The sequence below is a fragment of the Gouania willdenowi genome, chromosome 2 (genome assembly GCF_900634775.1).
Source record: "Gouania willdenowi chromosome 2, fGouWil2.1, whole genome shotgun sequence".
NCBI classification, from domain to species: Eukaryota; Metazoa; Chordata; class Actinopteri; order Blenniiformes; family Gobiesocidae; genus Gouania; species Gouania willdenowi.
The window spans coordinates 3,896,401-3,915,416 of NC_041045.1; the positions used below are offsets into that span (position 1 = coordinate 3,896,401).

Genomic DNA, 19,016 nt, shown 5'->3' on the forward strand with positions numbered 1-19,016 from the left:
ATTTATTTTGCCTCTACTTGTCCACAGGGAGGTCAGAGGTCAGCTAGTGGGAAGCAGCGTTTGGGCGTTTGAGGCGTGCTTAAGTTTCACTTCTCTGCTCTGCTGTAATGGTACGTGCCTCTATATTCAACATTTGATGGGTTAAGGACTTAACTTCACTTACAATTAAATACCTATCATTTCTGTATGATTATTTTTTATTTTTGGGGGGAGGTGTGGGTAGGTGCAAGCATGTATTAAAGACAATAACTTTATACGCAGATGATCTCCAGCTCTAGGTGAGATGAAACGCATGTTTCAAGAAGCGGATCCTTTTTTCTTTAAATTTTGATGTCAAGTAAGAACTAAAAACTAAACTAAAAAAAAAAACAACATACAGTATAATACATTCAATAAATTCATACAATAAATGAAAACCAGGGTCGTAAATTTATTTATATATATATATATATATATATACATTTGACAGGTTGATTACATGAAAAAATAATAAAAGACTAAATTCACTTCAAGAAACTCCAAATAATGCTTTTTTAATTTATTTTGAGAAAATCCAGTCAAGCTTTATTGGTTATTGGAAGCAGGAGTTTAATCAAGTATTTATTAATTCCATTTATATTGGATAAAATAAGGCTTATAAACGTAGTTTTAAGATCACATGGTAAGCGCACATTCTTTGATTACCTTGGGTGTGATTTTATGTAATATGTACATCAGGGGTGTGTTATAAGTCATTATTGTTATCATTTGAATATTTTTCTGTTTTTTTTATATATATATTTTTTTTTTATCGTCTTAATAGTGTTTTGCATTATTTTAATTGTCATTTTTCATACTTTTTTTTTTTTTTTTTGTCTTGCAGTTTTGTGTATGTTTTGATGATTTAATGTGTTTACATTGGGGGCCACGCACAATTAGGGTCCCCAGTGGCCCACGCCTGAACTAGATTATGGAAATAGATAACCAAAGTTTTAAAAAAAGAACAAAAAAACATTAGCAACATACAGCGTTGATTCACGAATAATATTTAGCGGCTAAGAATGTCAATATTATGTGGAAAAAAATAGATTAGTAGTCAAATTATAATGTTTAATTTATATCGTATTTTTTTTTCTCTCTTAATGATGAGACTCTGCCTCCCTTGACTGCACAATCCTGATTCTGTAAGAATTGGCCTGCAAATAGCCAATGTGTGCACCCTGAAATATTGTATTATATTAATATTATAGCAATATATTTCACCGAAGTCGATCTGGATATTGTAGTCAGTCATACAAGGACGCATTGAATGAAAAAGCATTTATTCTTGCAGAACAGAAAACTTAACCAATGACTAAACTACGAGACAGGACAACGTGTTCTTGTTTTTTGCCTTAAAAATATAGAAAATAAATTAAATTTGTAGAAAAAAACAATGCCCTGAATTTAAATTATTTTATAGTGCACCATAAAGTCTGCAAATATCCTGCCGTGTCTTTGCATTAACATTCACAACAATAAAGTAAACATTGATAAGGTATCCATATGGCTTCCACTTCCTTGTGTGTATGGCTTACAGCGCAGGGTGACCCTCACTGGTTGTGTTGTGTTTTCTGACTGCAGAAGAAGAAAATCACAATCAACAGCGTCACGTGTTTAGCTTAATAAATAGATTGTTTGTTACCGTTTGTTAAGCTGTTACCTTTGCCCTGAGGGTTTGGAGGTCATGACCCACAGTAGGTACTCCTTGGCTGCCATGGAGTCCAGCACCTTGTTCACATCGCTGGTGAAGCTCCCGTCCACGTGCCTTTTCCCTTCAGCCCTCGCGTCCTCGTCTGATCTGTACACAGGCACACATTGTGAGTGACCCCCCCACTGGCCTCACATGGAGACCCCACAATCATTTCCTGTGTTTTTTTCACACAATTGATTGGATCGTGGAGTTTGGCGACAGAAATCAACACAGGAGAGAAAGTTTAGGTGATTTATTTCAACCACAAAGGAACATAAAAGGGGCAAGGGCAGCAAACAGAAGGAAGAAATCAAAGTGATTCGCTCGAGATGGCCGTCTCGCCGTCATCATGGTGGAGTCAGACACAGGCAGGCAGCTTTAGGAGCAGGAAGAGGAAGAGGAGGATGGGCTAGCCTACGCTCTCCGGACTTGGCCTGACTTGAGATTAGCGATAAAGTCTTTGATGGCCTGGTCCGTGAGATAGGAGCTGACGTCGCTGGTGAAGGTTCCGTCAGCATGGCGCTTCTCTGCATGGCTGAAACACAAGGTTTCACAATCATCACGAAACCACAAGCTTTTATAGGTTCTAAACATTTCTCTCAAAGTCAGTCTGCCAGGCTTGTTCAACTCGATTTTGTAGGCTGCCAGTTCTGAATTTTAAAGCTGAAAGTGTCACATTTGTCTCTTTGAAACTTGTTCCTTTACTGACCCGCTCCTCTTGTTGTTCATCAGCCACTGGACAAAGTCCTGTGCCTTCCTGTCCTCCAGGTATTTGCTGTCGTCGTTGGAAAAGGTTCCTTCTGAGTGTCTCTTCATGTTGGAGAACTCCCTGGACTCAGCTGAGGTGTCGTCTGCCTCATAACTGCAAACAGAAAGCGGTTTTTCTTTGTATCAAACAAACGTTTTTTAATCGACCCAATAAAACTACATTAGATAACCAGAAATATCAGGAGCACAACAACAAAAAACTTCAAAACGCACTGCATATAATAATAATAATAATCCATTATTAGTTTTTTTTACCAGTGTTTGTTTCTTTGTCTGTTAGCATGATGATGGCATAAGCACTTTGCCGATTTTGACAACATTTTAACCAAAGATAAACCCTTAGGCCATGACGATTCCATTAACTTTTGGTAGGGATCTGGATCAATAAACTGATTCTGGATCAGTTTGGGAAAAAAAGAAAAGAAAAACCTCTATGTCTTCATTGGTCAAATTTCATGAATTCGTAATTAACTGATCAGTGCTAAACTTGACTCTGTTGTGTCGAGTTGGGACCTCAATTATCCCACAGAGTTTCATCCAAGTTGGATCCAGATTGCGAATTTCATTGCAATTTTCCGAAAAAATGGAAGTACCCATACTTTTTGACCACCTGTATTGTTATTAATGATGGATAGAAATTCCTAACTAGCCTTTAAAGTGTCCATGATCATGGTACCCCATGACTGAACCAGAACACTGCCACTATTTGTCCAAGAGGATATTTGGGGCTTGGCAGAGGTTTGAACTCTCTCAGTACTCTGATTATTGCTTTTTTCAAAGCTGAAAAGAAGAAAAAACTTTAGATAATTTATATAATAATTCTACCCTCAAAGACCTCTTAATTCATAAATTCACATCTTAAATGAGCAATAGATACAAATAGGAAGCATGTATTCTTCAATATTTGACAAATGTCAAGGATTTAAAGTAAACGTCACTTGGTTTTCCAGAGATTTGACTCCAGACTAAAGTAATGTTGATAATTTGTAGTTTGTACCTTGAGTTGTCCTCAGCTCCATGCAGAGGAACCTGTAAGCTGCTTCTAACCAAGCAAAGGACCAGAAAGATGCCAGCAATGGAAATGATGCTTCTCATGATTGTACCCTGTGATGGACACACACGAGTGAGTGTTCATACATCACACAGATAGAAAGAAAAAAAAAAAACCTAACCCACCTGTATTTTCTGCTGTTGACAGTTCCTCTGATCGTTGCTGCTGATGTCTGGTCGACACTTCTCCCCCTGCAGCCTTTTATATCCAAAGAGGAGCTCGGAGCTGCTCAGGTGGGTCACTTTTACCACTCCACATGTTACTCTCAACCCATTAGACACAAAGGGCTCGCAGCATCAGCACAGAGTTAAATGAAAGAAGAGGAAAGCTGTTCGTGCGTGATGCCAGTGGGTACTTAGGTGTCAAAGTCAAACAAGTGCAACTCTTCCTGTTGGGCACTCGCTTTATTGTGCTACTGTGTCATTATGATGGGAAGAGTGAGTCAGTGTTTGTAGATCTTTTCCAATCAATAGTCAAACACTGGGGATATTACTCATTTATTACATTTGGTTGTCGAAAGCACAGATTAACATAGATGTTTTACAGTAGTAACTCAACAATGCAATAAGCTAATAATTAGATTAGCTTATATGGATGTGTAAAGTTGGTCCCTACCTTTCATTTTTTGAATAACAGGCAACAAATTAAACATCCAAGATATACATATTCATAAAGTTCCAAAAGTGTTGTTCGTCTATCCTCGGGGTCGTCAACGCAAATACCTGCAATTTTTACACTTCCAGAGAGGAAAAATTGATTTTCCAAACTGTGATCAAACTATTTCAGATTCACATTTTTATTTTAATCAAGTACAAAACAAAGTCTATTAAGACTTAGGGAATATGAGGGGAATATAAGGTCAAGGAACACAAGAAAAGAAGACACACGATATCAATGACCAGCATATACACAGTGTTCAATCACACCTTAAATAGTGAGAGTAATCAGGGAACGACAAACGCCTGAGTGGAAACAGGATGTACTCAATCTCGCTGCACTTACACCATAACAGGACAGGGGTTACAATCAGTGACGTGCCGTGACCACTAATGTTCAGTAGGCACGTTGCAAATCGAGACCACCAATGACAATTTCATGTTTCTGCTGTCAAGTGTTAATTCAATTCAAATCAATTTTATTTGTATAAAGCAATTTACAACAGTCATCTCAATGCGCTTATCAAAATATAAATTCATAATAAGAAAGAAAAAACCCAACAAGATCCACATGAACAAGCATTTAGCCATCTAACAAAATCAACATCGTAAAACACCATTGAAGAAACATGAACAATTATTTGATATAGCCTCCATACTCTCCCAACCAGATATATCTCATGACACGGCAGCGCATCCGTTGTTTGTATTGGAAACACAGTAACACAGAGAAAAGGACAACAACAACAACTCAGAACAGCCTCAGTGAGGAGCATCCACAAAGCCAATCCTTCCTTTTGTTCCATTCACTGTAGAAAGTTTGAAACATTTACTGACCTTACGTTTGCTGAACGTCTGGTCGCTCAGGTGTTGGTCTCCGTCTTTTAAAAGCTGCCGTTGTTCCTTCTCTATCATCTCTGGCGCTGTCATCCTGCCTGTAGTGTTATCCCGCCCACTAGCTAGAGAACATAGCAGCAGCGATCACGTGGCATCTATTCACTAATGTACTGTGAACTTACGTATAGCATTTAGCATAGCATAGAGAGCTGCCTTTGGACGTAAATGGTTGTCATCTTGGGGACCTGACTGTGCATGCGCAAACACGTAAAAACACGCAATGTGGACGGAGGCCGAGGAGCAACGTGCCTTTGGGAGGCGGCGTGGCCTCCCTCTGCCTTACAGCGGAGTGAGAAAAAAAAGACTGTGCAGCTGTTCCAGGAAGTAGCGCTGTTTAGTAATTTGGGCTATGAAACGCACAAAATGCGGACACTTTCAAACTTATAGGTACTGTAGGCTATTGGAGATGGAAAAATAAATAATTTCTAATTATATTATAATTAAAACAAATAATCAAAATATCAATTCACCCTTGGGTAGGCACTGCCTACCCTGCCTACCCTGACGGCACGTCACTGGTTACAATATGTAAGAAAGTACTAGAACTAGAAACAGAGTAACCCCAAAATAAACCAGGAACTGAAATGTAAACTTAAAAAGAGCCCCACCTGGACCTAAAACAATTATACACCTAGAAAACTTAACAACGGAATGATACTTATATACAAATACAACCCACAGATATCAGGTTGTGATTGTTACCAATTCTTTCTCACAACAAGAAATCCCTATTATTTCACTTCAGGTTGGATTTAGGATTATCTGTGTGGAGTTTGCATGTTCTCCCATAGTATTCCACTGTTATTGATGGGAGAGAATGAGTATACGTATTCTACATCTGAATAAAATCACTATCATCACTTGATTATTTATTCATTTACATTATATTTAATGTAATAATAATTTTAAATAAAGCCAAAAAAACATTTGTTGTTTTTAATGCATGTTTTAACACAGTGGAACATGTAAACACAATCAAAGCAGGTTTTTCCACATCTTATTTATTACGTTGATCTTACACCACAAAGAAAAATACAAATGTAATTACAAAGTTATTATTTTTTACATTTTCTTAATTAACAGTGCAATTCCAATGGTGTCATCACAGCAACACAACATCAGTTCATTTAATCATTTAATGTAAATAAACGCTTTTAATTTACAGCTGCCTTTATTCAAAGCATCGAAGTAAAAAGTGACTCATGTGGGTGTAGACGTGATGATTTGCTGAGCCGCTGAGCCCATGATCTTTGTCTGTGTACCACTGAAAGCAGAAGATAAAACGAATTTAGGAAAACTTTGTTACACTTCGAAAGACTTTAGATTTTCATAAGGCTCACCATCGCTTCAAAGTCCACCTGCTCTTCCACCAGAGCTTCAGATATCTCCGCTGCCTGCTGGAAGTGAACGTTGTCTGGGAAAAACACAGGAAACTGGTTCATAACCCATTATTTAAACTGTTTGCACTGATGCTAAACTAGCCAATGCAACAATGTAATGCAGAGTGAAAGTGGAGGAGGAGGCCGGAGATTGTTCTGGAGATGTTCGATATTAGCTTTCTATAGATATCGTTTAACAATTAATTTCTGAAATTAACTGATACCGATATATGCATTATATATTTTCAAATAATTAACACATTAAAGCGGTAAGCAACCCATCACATGAATGCACTGACTGCTAATTTGCGTAAGTAATATTATTACTTTGTATGTGGGCGTCGCCATTGAGGAGATTTTAGCCAATCAACATTTGTATATCATGTTCTTGTCATGTCAGGTGTACTCTATAGTGAAATAGCATTTCAATATATTTTAGAATAGAGTATCTTTATTAATCCCACATTGGGTTTTTTTTTTTTGATATGATGTTATTCGAAAAAAGACACAGGGTGGGCGGAGCAAGGAACATAAAACAGGAATGTCTACGGTACCATGGGAACTATTGAATGTCTTTAACCTCATAAAACCAGTTGTATTTTGGTGACTGGAGCACTTCCTTGAGAAAGCACTAACTCATAGTTTGTCAAACATAGCGACCTCCACAAGTGTAGCATGGCAGCTTTACCATTGGTGTGTGAATGGCTGAATCTGGCTGTTATTGTAACGCTCTTTGGGAATACTTTTTCACTAATTAAAGTGCATATAAATCAGTTACATGTATCTGTTTTTGCCCATTTATCATTAAGGCCTTTTCACTACTAAAAAACGATTTTCTGCATGACTTACCATCTGCTGTTCCATGAATCAAGAGATATTTCACGGAGTGGAAATTTTTGGCCAGTGCAGTCACAGTTGTACTCTGTAAGCAACCAGAGAATGGGTAGATGAATAGAAACGGCAAGTAAATGTTTATCGAACAGCGGGAAGAAATTCTCTTACAGCGTAGAACTCTGGATTTTCTGAGGGCTGCTGCATGTAGCGCTCGGTGTAAATGGAATCTGAGGAGAGCAGGGGGGTAATTAAAGACTTTTATTTCTTAAAAACTAAAAGGAAGTGGCAATAAAGATGTAGAAATACCATAATAGGTCCATTTGGATACTGGTGCCACTGCCATTCCACACTTAAAAACGCCCTTGGCAGTGCCCAAAGCCATTGATGTCACATACCCACCATAAGACTGGGGAGGTGGAGCATGAGAATTAATGGATTCATTGGATGCACATTTGTATAAGTATAAAGTGTAGTGAAGTCAACACTCACCCATCCCCATATCGCAACTCTATCTTTGTCAATGTAGCCAAATTTGATAAATTCCCTTAAAGAAGAAAAAAAAAACAAGTTTCAAGTTTATAACATACACTGGTAAAGCAGGCTCTTAGAGGCAATCTGTGGTCTATTTGATTGTGATTCACTCACTCACTCACTCACTATGTTTGCCCTGCTTATTGCTTTCCTCACCTTGCGGCTGCTATTTGATCTTCCACCTCATAGGTTCCCAGACGTTTGTAGAGTTCATGCATTAACTTGTCTCCCTGGTAACCGCTTCCTCTGCCGTCAAAACTGGCCACAATGATTTTCTCAGTGCTCGCCAGATACGTGGACCAGCCCACGCTGTAGGAGTAGTCAACCTGCTGGCTGCATGGACCTGCATACCTGGAAGGTGGGTGGAATGAGTGTGTGGCCATCCTTTACTTAAAGCATTGTTACGTGATTGGTTTCGGGACTGAGTTCTTACACATCGATTAGTAAGGGATACTTCTTGGATTTGTCAAAACCTGCAGGCAACAACATCTGGTACCAGAGTTCTACCAAAACAAGAAACAATAATGAGTTCATGAACTTCCGTTTATGATACTGTCAAGTATCATACCAACAATGTTAGTTGTGACCAGGAGGACCTGCTGGTCATCCAAGACAGCAGAATCTTGCGATATTTGGGTTGCAACGTTCACCCTGTAGAACCATGTGAATGCGTTCAATGACGTCTATGGTCTATCAGCACAAATGGGCTCTGGGGGTACCCCTTTCAGAGCAGCCCTGTAATGGCATGTCATGAGCTAGCAGTGAGCGGCTAACAGAGCTAACTTTAGGTCTGTTTTTCAAGTGAAGTTATTGGAGTTTTGAGTGCCAACAAACTTGTTTACAGCAAGAACGTTCAAGAGACACTAGCTGCGTTTCCATAACCCTTGGAAATGCACAAAATCAATATTGCGCATTAAAAACTGGTAATGGAAACACCGGAATTTTGAAAATACACTCAAATATCGCAAAGTAGTTTTTACGCTTTCATGAGGAGGTCGTTTCAGACATTTTGATATTGAAATGTGTTGCAAAAGCGCTATGGAAACATTTTTTCCACAAATACACATTACAGAACGTGACGTGAGGTACCTGGTCACATGACCAATTCTCTCCGAGAAAACATGGCGCGGTACATGTAAACAGAAGAGGAGACCGAGACATTTCTTAGAATTATACTTAAAAATGAAACAAAGAATATGGAATATTATAAGGAGGTTCTTGGTGTCCGTCTTCCTGCAGCGAAGTCTGGCGGGATGAGATTTCAAGGGAGTTGCGAGGCTCTTGCCCAAAACAATGTTCAATGGAAACATGTTCAAAGTGCAATTATACTTTGTCGACATTTAGAAACATCGCTTTATTTTGCGAAAATCCGTAATCGAAACCCAGTTAATCCCTGGGACAAAACCGCGCTATACCCGTCACACGTAACATTGTTGGTGTAATACTCAACCTGCACAGTCTAATTCATGAAATAGAGGATTGTATTATTGTTTGTGTGCATATCTTTAAAGAAATCTAATGATAAGAATGAGTTACTCACTGTAACCAGCTACCGTAATGGTCCCTCGAGTCATGGTGGGCATTTCAATGTCAGATATCAAGTCAACAAAGGCCTTGTTATCCTCTCCAATTCCGACTTCTACACCTGAATCAAAGTAAGAGATCAGTTTTTTCCCCCCATACAGACTCAAGCTCAGGCCTCTGACCTATGTTGTTTCTGTTGTCCATTACAACATGTCGAGGGACACCAGGACCTGTAGAGGTAAAAGGTCAGGGTTTGATTTCAGTGGTTTTCTTCATTCGTGAGCAGCACATACTGTATGTAGAAAGAGCGGGACTGACCGCTGCAGCTCAGCCGATAGAAGGAGGCATTGTGGCTGAAGTAAGCAGAGTTATACTGACAGTTGTCACCCAGACCACAAGTCAGACATGTGATCTTTTGTCCGGTCCACCTGACACAATTAAGAAAGGTTTCACTAATGACACCTAGTCCTGAAAATCAACTATAGCGAGGACACCAACCTGTAGATATTTCTCCCCCCTGGCCTTCCACCGTCTTGGTTACTTGAAAAATATCTGAGGGGTATTCCAAACTATTAGGAGTGTATTTGTGTTTGCTTCACATTTTCAGCATTTTTAAGCACATTATTCACAAGTAAATGAGGGGTAATACCTTAATAAATCTTCCAGTCAAACACCTAAGCCCTAGCCTCTACACCACGAAAAACATTTTAGCACAGTTCTATCCACTTCTATGACATGACGTTGTATTGTTAGCCACTAGAGGGCCTCAAAGATCAGTATCATAAATGCAAACAATTTTCTCTTTCTTTTAAAAAGGTTTTTTCACGACGATGTACTGTAACTGGGATGTTTCCTGCGGAAGCAGCAGGTAACTCATACTTACACACTGTCTGCAGTGACTTTCACAATGTTAATGACTTCCCATTCTCCAGATGTGATGGCCTTAGGAGTGCCCTGCATGAATGGACCAAACCAACGATGAGTGTGAATCAAGCCACAATGTAATAATCATTATTCATTGGAAACATGCAAAAACAAAGAGTTTAGCTTCTGTCTATAAAACAGCACCTCTGACACATGATGGATGTGCTTGTACTGGTTGGTGTCGCTCATGAGGAGGTAATAACTGTTGGCATCTGAGGTAAACACTGGTTCTGAGGGAGAAAACTGAAAGGAGGAAAGGTTATAGTCACTGAATTATGTCCGTGTCACAGCAGCGTGATTCCTCCTTTATCTTATCAGCGCACTGAACGTACCCGTCCAATCCAGCCACTGCTGCTCTTCACCTCCTGATGCTGTAAAAAGGATTAAAGGTGTGTCTATAGCAGCACTAAGCTTCATTTTATAACAACAATACAACAGCTTTATCAGCTCAGTGACTCTGAACCCTCAAAGAACTAAAAGTCAAGGCCACTGGGCTGAACTAGGAGCAAATCTAGTGAATTTCTCCCTAACAGAGTGTAAAAATGTTGGTTACATCAAATGCCTATCACATGAATGCACTTTACATGATCGGTCCAAAGCTGAAAGACAAAACGTTGTTACTACTTTGGGTAAAAATTTCTTTGGAGTAATTTATGTTAACTTTTAGCCTTCAAATATTATCCCTTTTGTAGGCGAGGCCATTTTGGAACATTCCGCCAATCGGTGTTCGCATATCATGTTGTCCTCACGTGTTACTCTTTGTATTTTCTCTGATTCCTGTTCAAAATGTACAATAAATATACTTTAATACAGTGGCTGGGAAGTGTCAGGCGAATGCATTTACAGAAACTAACACAAACGGTTCTCAACACAAATGCAAAAAAGCCACAGCATGAATTTTTTAGGCATTTTTATTTTGTAATTTCAAGTTAGATTGGTCCTCTTAGTTTGTCTTACTCATGAGCCGATGGGTAAATGGTAAATGGACTAGATTTATATAGCGCCTTATCACCACACTGAAGCAGTCCCAAAGCGCTTTACATATCAGCTCATTCACCCAATCACTCTCACATTCACACACCAGTGGGACAGGACTGCCATGCAAGGCGCTAGTCGACCACTGGGAGCAACTTAGGGTTCAGTGTCTTGCCCAAGGACACTTCGACACATAGTCAGGTACTGGGATCGAACCCCCAACCTCTCGATCAGAAGACGACCCTCTATCACCTGAGCCACGCTCGCCCACGGTCGTGGTGGACATGGTAACTCGTATATCCTATCAATACTGGAACTACTCCTTCAAATTCAATCATTATCGAAAAACTGTTTACCCTCCTTCCTTCCTCATTAACATTATCCATCAGAAACGTGTCTGTCTGTAATACCGCTCTGTCGTAAACACTTCCGTTGCGGCCCGTTGGCATTCATGTTGTGAACCGTTTGTGTTCATTTCTGAAAATGCATTCACCTGACACTTCCCAGCCACCGTACTTTAACTTCCTGCTAAGTCTGTTGGCCCGACATAACTAGATAGTGCTTTCTGTAGTTTGAACTTTTCACGACTGTCACAAAGAATGTTAATATTTTAAATTATTTTGCTAGGTTGGCTGACTATTATTAACTCTGATAAATATGGAGAAATTTCAATGCAAACTGGACCACACTGGAAAAGTCAAGATGGTGGTAATTATTGAAAAAAAAAATAAATAAATATTGTAAGTACTTATTTAAATGTATTCTGTTTATCAGTATTTCCAATCAAAGCGAGATGAAACCTACTTCCTGTAGGAGGGACTAAAGTCTTACCTCTGCAGTCACCCAGCCAGAGTCTGTGAAGTTGTATATTTGAAGAACGAGATGGTTTTGTAGTCTCTTCAGCCACTGGACAGCCAGACGATTATCGGTGGCCCAAGTAACAGAAGCCAAGTAATGATCACTAAGGCAAACAACGGAAAAAAACATTTAACCGACATTAAGTTATTGTCGTGCCTTCCCTAAAATTTAGTTTGGAGTTCTATAATGAGGACACTTTACACTGATCCGAATATGGCTGGAACAACAACTTCATCAACATGCGTGGTGTTGTCTGAGTCGACGACGAACAGCTTCACAATTGGATTGGGGGTACCCGGCTGCAACAACAGAATAATGCCATGAATGATCCGGATGGAAATCCTTTTTCCAAGAGAAATGGGGTTTCCTTCAGAAAAAAACTAAACTAGATGTTTGCAACCCTTGCACCAATAGCAAAGATATTTAGTAAGTTTTTTGACATGATGACAAATGCGAGAAAGCTGTTGCTGTTTTTGTTTCCACAGAAAACAGATTTCAGTGAGTCATTATGAGCTGTACAACCACCAGGCTGAGTACTGCAAAAAAAGGTTTGGTAAAGTGGAGACCCACCTTTGGATAAGGAATGGAGATGGTGCTCGGATACTGGTCGTCGCCATACCAGGAGTACTCTATATTGTGGACATCAGTGTCATTGAACTCAGCGTACGCTACAAACCTTCCTCCCGGTGACCACCAAAGGCCCTGATTGGATGAGAACATCTCCTCTGGAAAGGTAAAAAAAAACAGCCTTCTTAAGGAGAATCTCAGAAAAAGATGTGCCAGCATTAATATTTGATAATACGCGTGAATTTGGCTCAGGGTTGCACATGAGTCACATTTGCCAATTCATCACTGGCCTTAAAACGCTGTTTGAATGAGTTATTGTGTCATGCTGGAAAAGGAATGTAATGCTATCAGCTGAACCACATCTGGAGGGCGTTGGGGTTGCATAAGGAAGAAAGAATCTTCCAAGATTAAATGTTCCTTTTACAGCCTGATTCATTTTTAAGGGGAATAAACAACAAAATGGACAAGATCGACTGACAACTGAAGGAAAGAGAGCACAACCCACTTACCCTCATACACCCAGTCTGGGTGTCCATTGAGAATCTGATTGTCCCGCCCGTTGAAAGTGACTTGCACGGACGGAGAAGTAGGGCCGTTCTTTACGTACACGTTGTTCCTCCAAACGTAGGCCTGGAAGTATAAACATTAACGCTATAGCACAAGCTTCACATTTTGCTGAACATCTGTATCAAACATCAAAGCAGAGGTGTCACCCTTCAGCTACTTGATAGTTCGCCAGTCTCTGACTCACCATTTTGTTCCCCTCCGGTGCCCAGGCAAAGTACTGCACTTGATCAGGGATGTCAGACGTGTTGATGAATGTGCTGAAAAAGATTTGTGTCAAGCTTTAATGTTTGTCAAACTGCACCAAAACCTCCTTACTTCCATCTGTATTACACTTACCGGGCTCCGATGTCATACAGCGAGTACGTTGCTGTAAATGAGTGTCTCCACAACTATTCAGATGAATAAGGTGAGTTACTGTACACAAGGCTTTCACATCATCTCTTGTCTTCCAAGTCACTTACCTTGACATAGTCGCTAAGGAAGGCAGCGTATTTACGATCAGCAGACAGCTTGTAATCATAAGCCCCTTTTTCATCCTGTGATCAGAGCAGAGACACACGATAGCTTCAGGAGCACCAAGCAGACGACAGAGAAGTTAGCACGGCTAAGCGTGCACAAAAAGTTAAGCGCTTACAAACGTGTCTTCGTTAAGAAACTCTGAGGTTTGGTTTTTGTGCAGATCGTGGAGAAAGACAGAGCCGTCGGACAAGTGCAGGTACTCATGATCTGAAATGGAAATGTTAAAGCAGAGGAGACGGTGTCATGACAACAGCACATAGAGACCAACACAATGAAGTCATAAGGTCAGACGAAATTCAAATGAATCAAAGTCAAAAGAGAGAAAAAGGTCCAAGTCATCAGATACGTATATATAAATATAAATCGATATAGGCAATATTGTAATTTTATATATCGCCAAAATAGAAAACTAGATATATCTTGAATTTAGATATATTGCCCAGCCCTAGTTGTTGCAGTTTGGATGAATGAAACGGAGTCAACCTTTAGGGTTGCTGGTCAGATGCGGACAAAAAGGGCTTGTTTGGTCAAAGGGTTTTGGGGTAAAAGATCAGTCTGAGATTCTGAGGTAAATCAGCTTTCACTGTGTGTGCCTCAGTGAGTCTGCTATTGTTTAGTGCTCTCAGGGTTATATATGTTGCTGATAGCGGTAGTCAAAACAGAGCGAAGCCTCCTCAGGCAGAGGCCTTGGGGAATGCTATCAGTGTACGATGGTATCTGTCCTGCTTAGGGCAGTCTGTCTAGGAAAGTGTTAGAATTAAATTACAGACCAGGGGATATTTTTAAACATTTTAAAATTAACTCTACTTGGAACTTCATTGGAGAATTGTCTTTATTATTTGGCGGTGTCTTCTGTGATACAGTTATTTTGTAGTTCTTATTTCTTAAATGTTTTAGATTTGGTGAGAAAAGAGAAGCAATGATAAATTATTGCTGTGAAAATACATCCAACAATAAACTCTAACTTTACATATTAGTCAATTTTTTAAAGGTTTACACTCAAGCATGAGCATAGACAGACAGAAACACACACACCCAAGGGGGACAATTTATGAGTGAATTAGTACTGTAACTCTTTAGTGTAGATTATTGAACACACTGACATATTTATAACTGAGAAACAACTTGGTGTAGGGGCGTCTCCCACCTGAGATCCACCTCATATTGTAGGACTTGGGTTTCATTGAGCTGTTGAAGGCATCCTGCAGGGTGAAACTCCTCCTTTCCACCTGTGCATCCTCTGAAACACACGGTGAGGTCACATGGCACAGATATAGCACAAAAACAGATCATTAGAGGGTGCGTGCGTGTGTGCTCGCGCGCGGGGAGGGGCGGGGTTTACGTCACCATGGAGTAATGGAAATTCTGTCATAGATTTATGATGACAAACTTGTTTTAAAGTTACAGCCACGGTAACCACGAGAAGATGTTTGGAAGAGTACGTGTCGTGCGTAATTACGCATGCGTAAAAATGGATATAACGCCAAATTAATGGGGAAAATACGCACCTTTCAGGAATATAACCGTGGGAACAGTAATGAGAACGATGACCACTGCAAATCCAACTACTGCCAGCAGTAGCTTGGCGATGGAAACCTAACGTGTCAAACAGACGAGAGAAAATCAGCGAACAAAGCAACGTCACCAAATGTGTTCCCGATCACACACGTACCATCGTTTCAACGCGTTGACAAAAACAACAAAACTGGGAAAAAAAAAGTCTGTCTGAGGCGCAGCAAGTTGCATCAACACACCGCGCTGAGAAGTGGAGTCGCGCGTCTGTTGCGCTGTTCACGGTTACCACACAAGTTTCAAAGGTGGGACAGGCGATGTTCAGAAGAGCAAAGTTCAGCAGAATGAAGGGAACGTGTGATCTGCTCTGCTCCACAAACTGACCCCCATTCATACTGAGAGCTGAGCATTTATCAGACTTTATACTGGAGGTTATCAGCCACTATAATTCACTTGTGACTTGTTATAAAAGGAATTGCAGATATCTCAAATAAAGTAAGAATTTAATTTTCACAAGTTACAGTTATATTGTAGATGTCTAAAATACAATTGTAGATATCTATAATTCAATTTATACAGTATATGTAATGTATCAACAATTGTTGATATGAACAATTAACATTGTGACTAGTGGAAATAGAATAGTAGATATCTGCAACTAGTCGGAAAAGATATGTCGACTTGGAATAACGTGTCAAAATTTCATTATAGATATCTGTAATAAATTTGAATGGAAGTCAATGGGACATTTTGACTAGTTGTAGTGGAGCTTCAGATATCTACAATGACAGTTTCCACTCGTGAGAATTTAATTAATGATATCTACAATCAACATTGTGACGAGTCAGAATAGAATTGTAGATATCAATAATTAAAATTGCAACTAGTTAAAATTACACTGTGGATATGTCGACTTATGTCTAAAATTAATTATAGATACCTACAATTACAAGTACTGTTACTTATTGAGTGTTAAAACGGCTCGCCCTAGTGTGTGTGTGTGTGTGTGCACCTTACAAATGGCCTTTATAAATACCACTGATAACAACTTTGAATTTGCACAAACATTAATTTTCCATTATTCCTCAATTTCCTAAAGTTGGTGAAAACTGTGCCAATTATAGCAATATTGCACTGGAAAAACTAGTATTATTTTGACAGAATTTGACTTGTACGGCAGGCCCGATAAGAGCAGAAACCGTGTGAAATGATCATCCAAACGTGTGGCCCAACTCAGATTGTGGCAGTTTTTCCCCTCTCTGCACACAGAGGAAGTGCAAAGGTCAGATCCTGTTAAAAGCTTAACAAACACAAAGCTGAGCCTTTATGAGGACCGCACATCATATTTTGCACTTGTGTCGCTCACGGCGGACATCCTCTGCAAACAAATAGATGGTGGATGTCCTTCCTAATGCAGCAGCACTTGTTTGAAGAGTGTTACTTCACAGATGCCCACATTTACGTGACACTTTGAATGGTTCTCCACAGTGCAAGAGTGAATAGTTAGTAAGTGAAATGGTGCCATTTTCAGCTCATAGCCATACCTTTAGGTTATATATGGGCACATATATAACCTAGCTCTGTGTCAATGTAGGGTAACCATCATTTGGCCGCTTTTTAATCACCTCATGGATGTTCTCTTTGTTTCTTTTTATAGTAATTTATATAACTTTTTTTTTTTTTTTTTTACTTCAAAACCTTATACAGTTTTGTTTAAATGTGTAGTTTTTTTTTTTACTAGCTTTTATGTAGCAACAACAATGCACTTATGGGAGGAATTTCAGACTGTACTGATGGTGACGTTGTGTGTTTGCTAAACAGATAGGAGAGATAAGCTGAGCCACTAGGCTCCCAGTCTGCACTGGAGTGGCATTCTTGAAGTCGTGATTATGGAAAGTTGCGGAAATTGCTGCATTTAGAGAGGGATGAGTGAGTTTTCTGCTGACGTCCAATCAGCAGCGAGGTTACATGCTTAACTTTCTGCTCCCGCCACAGCAGGGCCTTCATTGCAACGTTCTGTGATCATTCTGTCAAGTCTCTTTGTGTTTTGCTGTGTTTGCAGGAGCTTTAGAAGCAGTAACACACCTGAGGCTGGTTTAAGTTAGCCATGTAACCCATGCTCTCTTACTCTCGCCCCGTGTTTGTATGTTGGAAACTTAAAATAAATAACCTGCAGACGTCTTTGTTAGGTCAGGACTTCAAGCCAGTTGTGACAATTCGAACCCCTGGTATCCACCAAGAGTTATATGTTACCAGCGTATGCTTCATTTACCACATAAAAGATTCAATATATTACTTTAACAATAGTATGAGGTGGTTGTTGTTTGGATGAATTTATGGACAAAGTGAGTCTCCATGTAATGGATTTGCCCCGTTGAAAGTCAAGAATTAGAATAAAGAACTATATTAATATCATAGAACTTATCTATCTTATCTTTGGCTCTGTTGTTTTATGTTATGCAGTGTAAAGTGATATTATCTTGTCCCACTGGTGTGTGACTGGGTGAATAAGCTGACATATAAAGCACTATATAAATGAAGTTCATTTATCATTTGTGTTATGCTGTGGTATAGTATAATATGGGATGTTGTGTTAAATGTTGTAAAATGATGGTATGCTAGTTTATGTTATGCTATGCAATTGATATGTTATGTTAGTATGCTGTGCAATTATGTTGTTATGTTATATTATGTTGTGTTATGTTGCATTACATTATTGGGCAGTGATCTTTTTCCCATTAAGTTAAATGTATGATCTTCTGTGAGTTACTTGCGATTCCCCCAAAAACATAGAAAAACAGTTTCTAATGTATTGATTGGTTGTGTATGGTGCAACAGCCATAGTTATATAGTTTGATTTACCTTCATAGCTGCCTGCGTGTGTCCTCTCTGCACAGTTGATGGTTACATTGTCCTTTTTCTGACTGCAGCAGTGGTTCTTTATCATGTGAGTGTCGTATGACAAGAGTGCAAAACACCCAGTAGACTACAGCTGAAACCACAAGTCAGTAACAGAAGAGGAAACACTTTCTCTTGTCCTCCTACACACAGTCTATGTGCTTCAGGGTTTCCACTCACGCTTTTCTCTTGTTTGTTTTGTCAACTAGTTTTACAACTACAATTCCTGTTTGTATTCACTGACTTTTCTGTACTTTTCTTTGATATTTCAAAAACAACTTTTAAACAATAAACGATCAAGTTATTATTATTTTTTTTTAAATAAAGTTTTTCTTACATTTTTAAATACTGGACCATTTGTTTAAACAATAAGTAACTACACTACCATCTACTGGCGAGTAAAGGTACTACAAAGACGTGCACGGTTCTTCTTCCGCTTCCTTTTCTGCTTCTTTTTGGTCCTTTATATTACCATTTATTATTTTTTTTTTTAAATCTTTTTATCAAGTCAATACATACAATTACAATACACCAAAAGGTAAAAGTAGTACAGACAGAGCCAATCCAGCACAAACGTTAAACACAACCCTAAAGCAAACAACAAAACAAAACAACAAAATAAGGAATTTAATTGAAATATTCAGAGTATTAATCTTTTTTTTTTTTTACATCACCCAAGTGTAATTTACTTTTAGAAAAAACATAAAACGATGTATAAAATGTTCGGCCTTTACAACTAAACTGTAACGTCATTTTTTTTTAATCTTTTGTTATCAAACCAAATTTATTATCCACATGTTATTTATTAAAAAAATTTAATTCCTCATTATTATCACGATTATTGT

At 39.0% G+C, this 19,016-nt stretch overlaps 2 protein-coding genes and 1 long non-coding RNA gene across 6 annotated transcripts; 1 reads left to right on the plus strand and 2 right to left on the minus strand.

Annotated features, from left to right (window-relative positions):
- The first annotated feature begins 27 nt into the window (after positions 1 to 27).
- On the plus strand, positions 28 to 14,225 carry LOC114475852 (uncharacterized). The gene is made up of 4 exons (XR_003675511.1): positions 28 to 110; positions 2,444 to 3,602; positions 3,678 to 3,763; positions 12,594 to 14,225. It is a non-coding gene; the product is annotated as an uncharacterized LOC114475852 (long non-coding RNA).
- Positions 1,285 to 3,892, minus strand: LOC114475838 (glucagon-1-like). Of its 2 annotated transcripts, none has more exons than XM_028466987.1 (6): positions 3,656 to 3,892; positions 3,477 to 3,583; positions 2,421 to 2,573; positions 2,151 to 2,246; positions 1,682 to 1,819; positions 1,285 to 1,596 (listed from the first exon to the last, which is right to left on the minus strand). In XM_028466987.1, the coding sequence occupies exons 2-6, from the start codon at positions 3,572 to 3,574 to the stop codon at positions 1,572 to 1,574; spliced, it is 510 nt and encodes a 169-aa protein (XP_028322788.1). In that variant the 5' UTR covers positions 3,575 to 3,583; positions 3,656 to 3,892; the 3' UTR covers positions 1,285 to 1,571. The 2 variants fall into 2 exon arrangements, with proteins under 2 accessions (XP_028322788.1, XP_028322780.1); XM_028466979.1 differs by having other exon boundaries at positions 2,130 to 2,246.
- LOC114475806 (dipeptidyl peptidase 4-like) lies at positions 6,069 to 18,263 on the minus strand. Of its 3 annotated transcripts, none has more exons than XM_028466936.1 (26): positions 18,136 to 18,263; positions 15,270 to 15,357; positions 14,909 to 15,001; positions 13,877 to 13,968; positions 13,704 to 13,778; positions 13,579 to 13,631; positions 13,427 to 13,499; positions 13,185 to 13,305; positions 12,679 to 12,833; positions 12,310 to 12,407; positions 12,082 to 12,211; positions 10,608 to 10,646; positions 10,420 to 10,518; positions 10,235 to 10,305; positions 9,850 to 9,903; positions 9,670 to 9,779; positions 9,534 to 9,581; positions 9,368 to 9,466; positions 8,261 to 8,330; positions 7,984 to 8,178; positions 7,786 to 7,840; positions 7,603 to 7,702; positions 7,465 to 7,523; positions 7,312 to 7,384; positions 6,424 to 6,497; positions 6,069 to 6,347 (listed from the first exon to the last, which is right to left on the minus strand). In XM_028466936.1, the coding sequence occupies exons 1-26, from the start codon at positions 18,139 to 18,141 to the stop codon at positions 6,255 to 6,257; spliced, it is 2,223 nt and encodes a 740-aa protein (XP_028322737.1). In that variant the 5' UTR covers positions 18,142 to 18,263; the 3' UTR covers positions 6,069 to 6,254. The 3 variants fall into 3 exon arrangements, with proteins under 3 accessions (XP_028322737.1, XP_028322721.1, XP_028322729.1); XM_028466920.1 differs by having other exon boundaries at positions 9,368 to 9,472; positions 18,136 to 18,262; XM_028466928.1 differs by lacking the exon at positions 18,136 to 18,263 and adding an exon at positions 15,434 to 15,594 and having other exon boundaries at positions 9,368 to 9,472.
- Positions 18,264 to 19,016: the final 753 nt, after the last annotated feature.

Excerpts from the sequence above, each read along its gene's own strand:
- LOC114475838 (XM_028466979.1), bottom strand. The coding sequence starts at position 3,574 with ATGAGAAGCATCATTTCCATTGCTGGCATCTTTCTGGTCCTTTGCTTG. Across the intron at positions 2,247-2,420 it reads ATGAACAACAAGAGGAGCGG|CCATGCAGAGAAGCGCCATG; the intron begins GTCAGTAAAGGA and ends CTTGTGTTTCAG. Across the intron at positions 1,597-1,681 it reads TCCAAACCCTCAGGGCAAAG|TCAGAAAACACAACACAACC; the intron begins GTAACAGCTTAA and ends CTTCTTCTGCAG.
- LOC114475806 (XM_028466920.1), bottom strand. Across the intron at positions 9,582-9,669 it reads CTATCGGCTGAGCTGCAGCG|GTCCTGGTGTCCCTCGACAT; the intron begins GTCAGTCCCGCT and ends TTACCTCTACAG. Across the intron at positions 6,498-7,311 it reads GATTCATGGAACAGCAGATG|ACAACGTTCACTTCCAGCAG; the intron begins GTAAGTCATGCA and ends TGTTTTTCCCAG.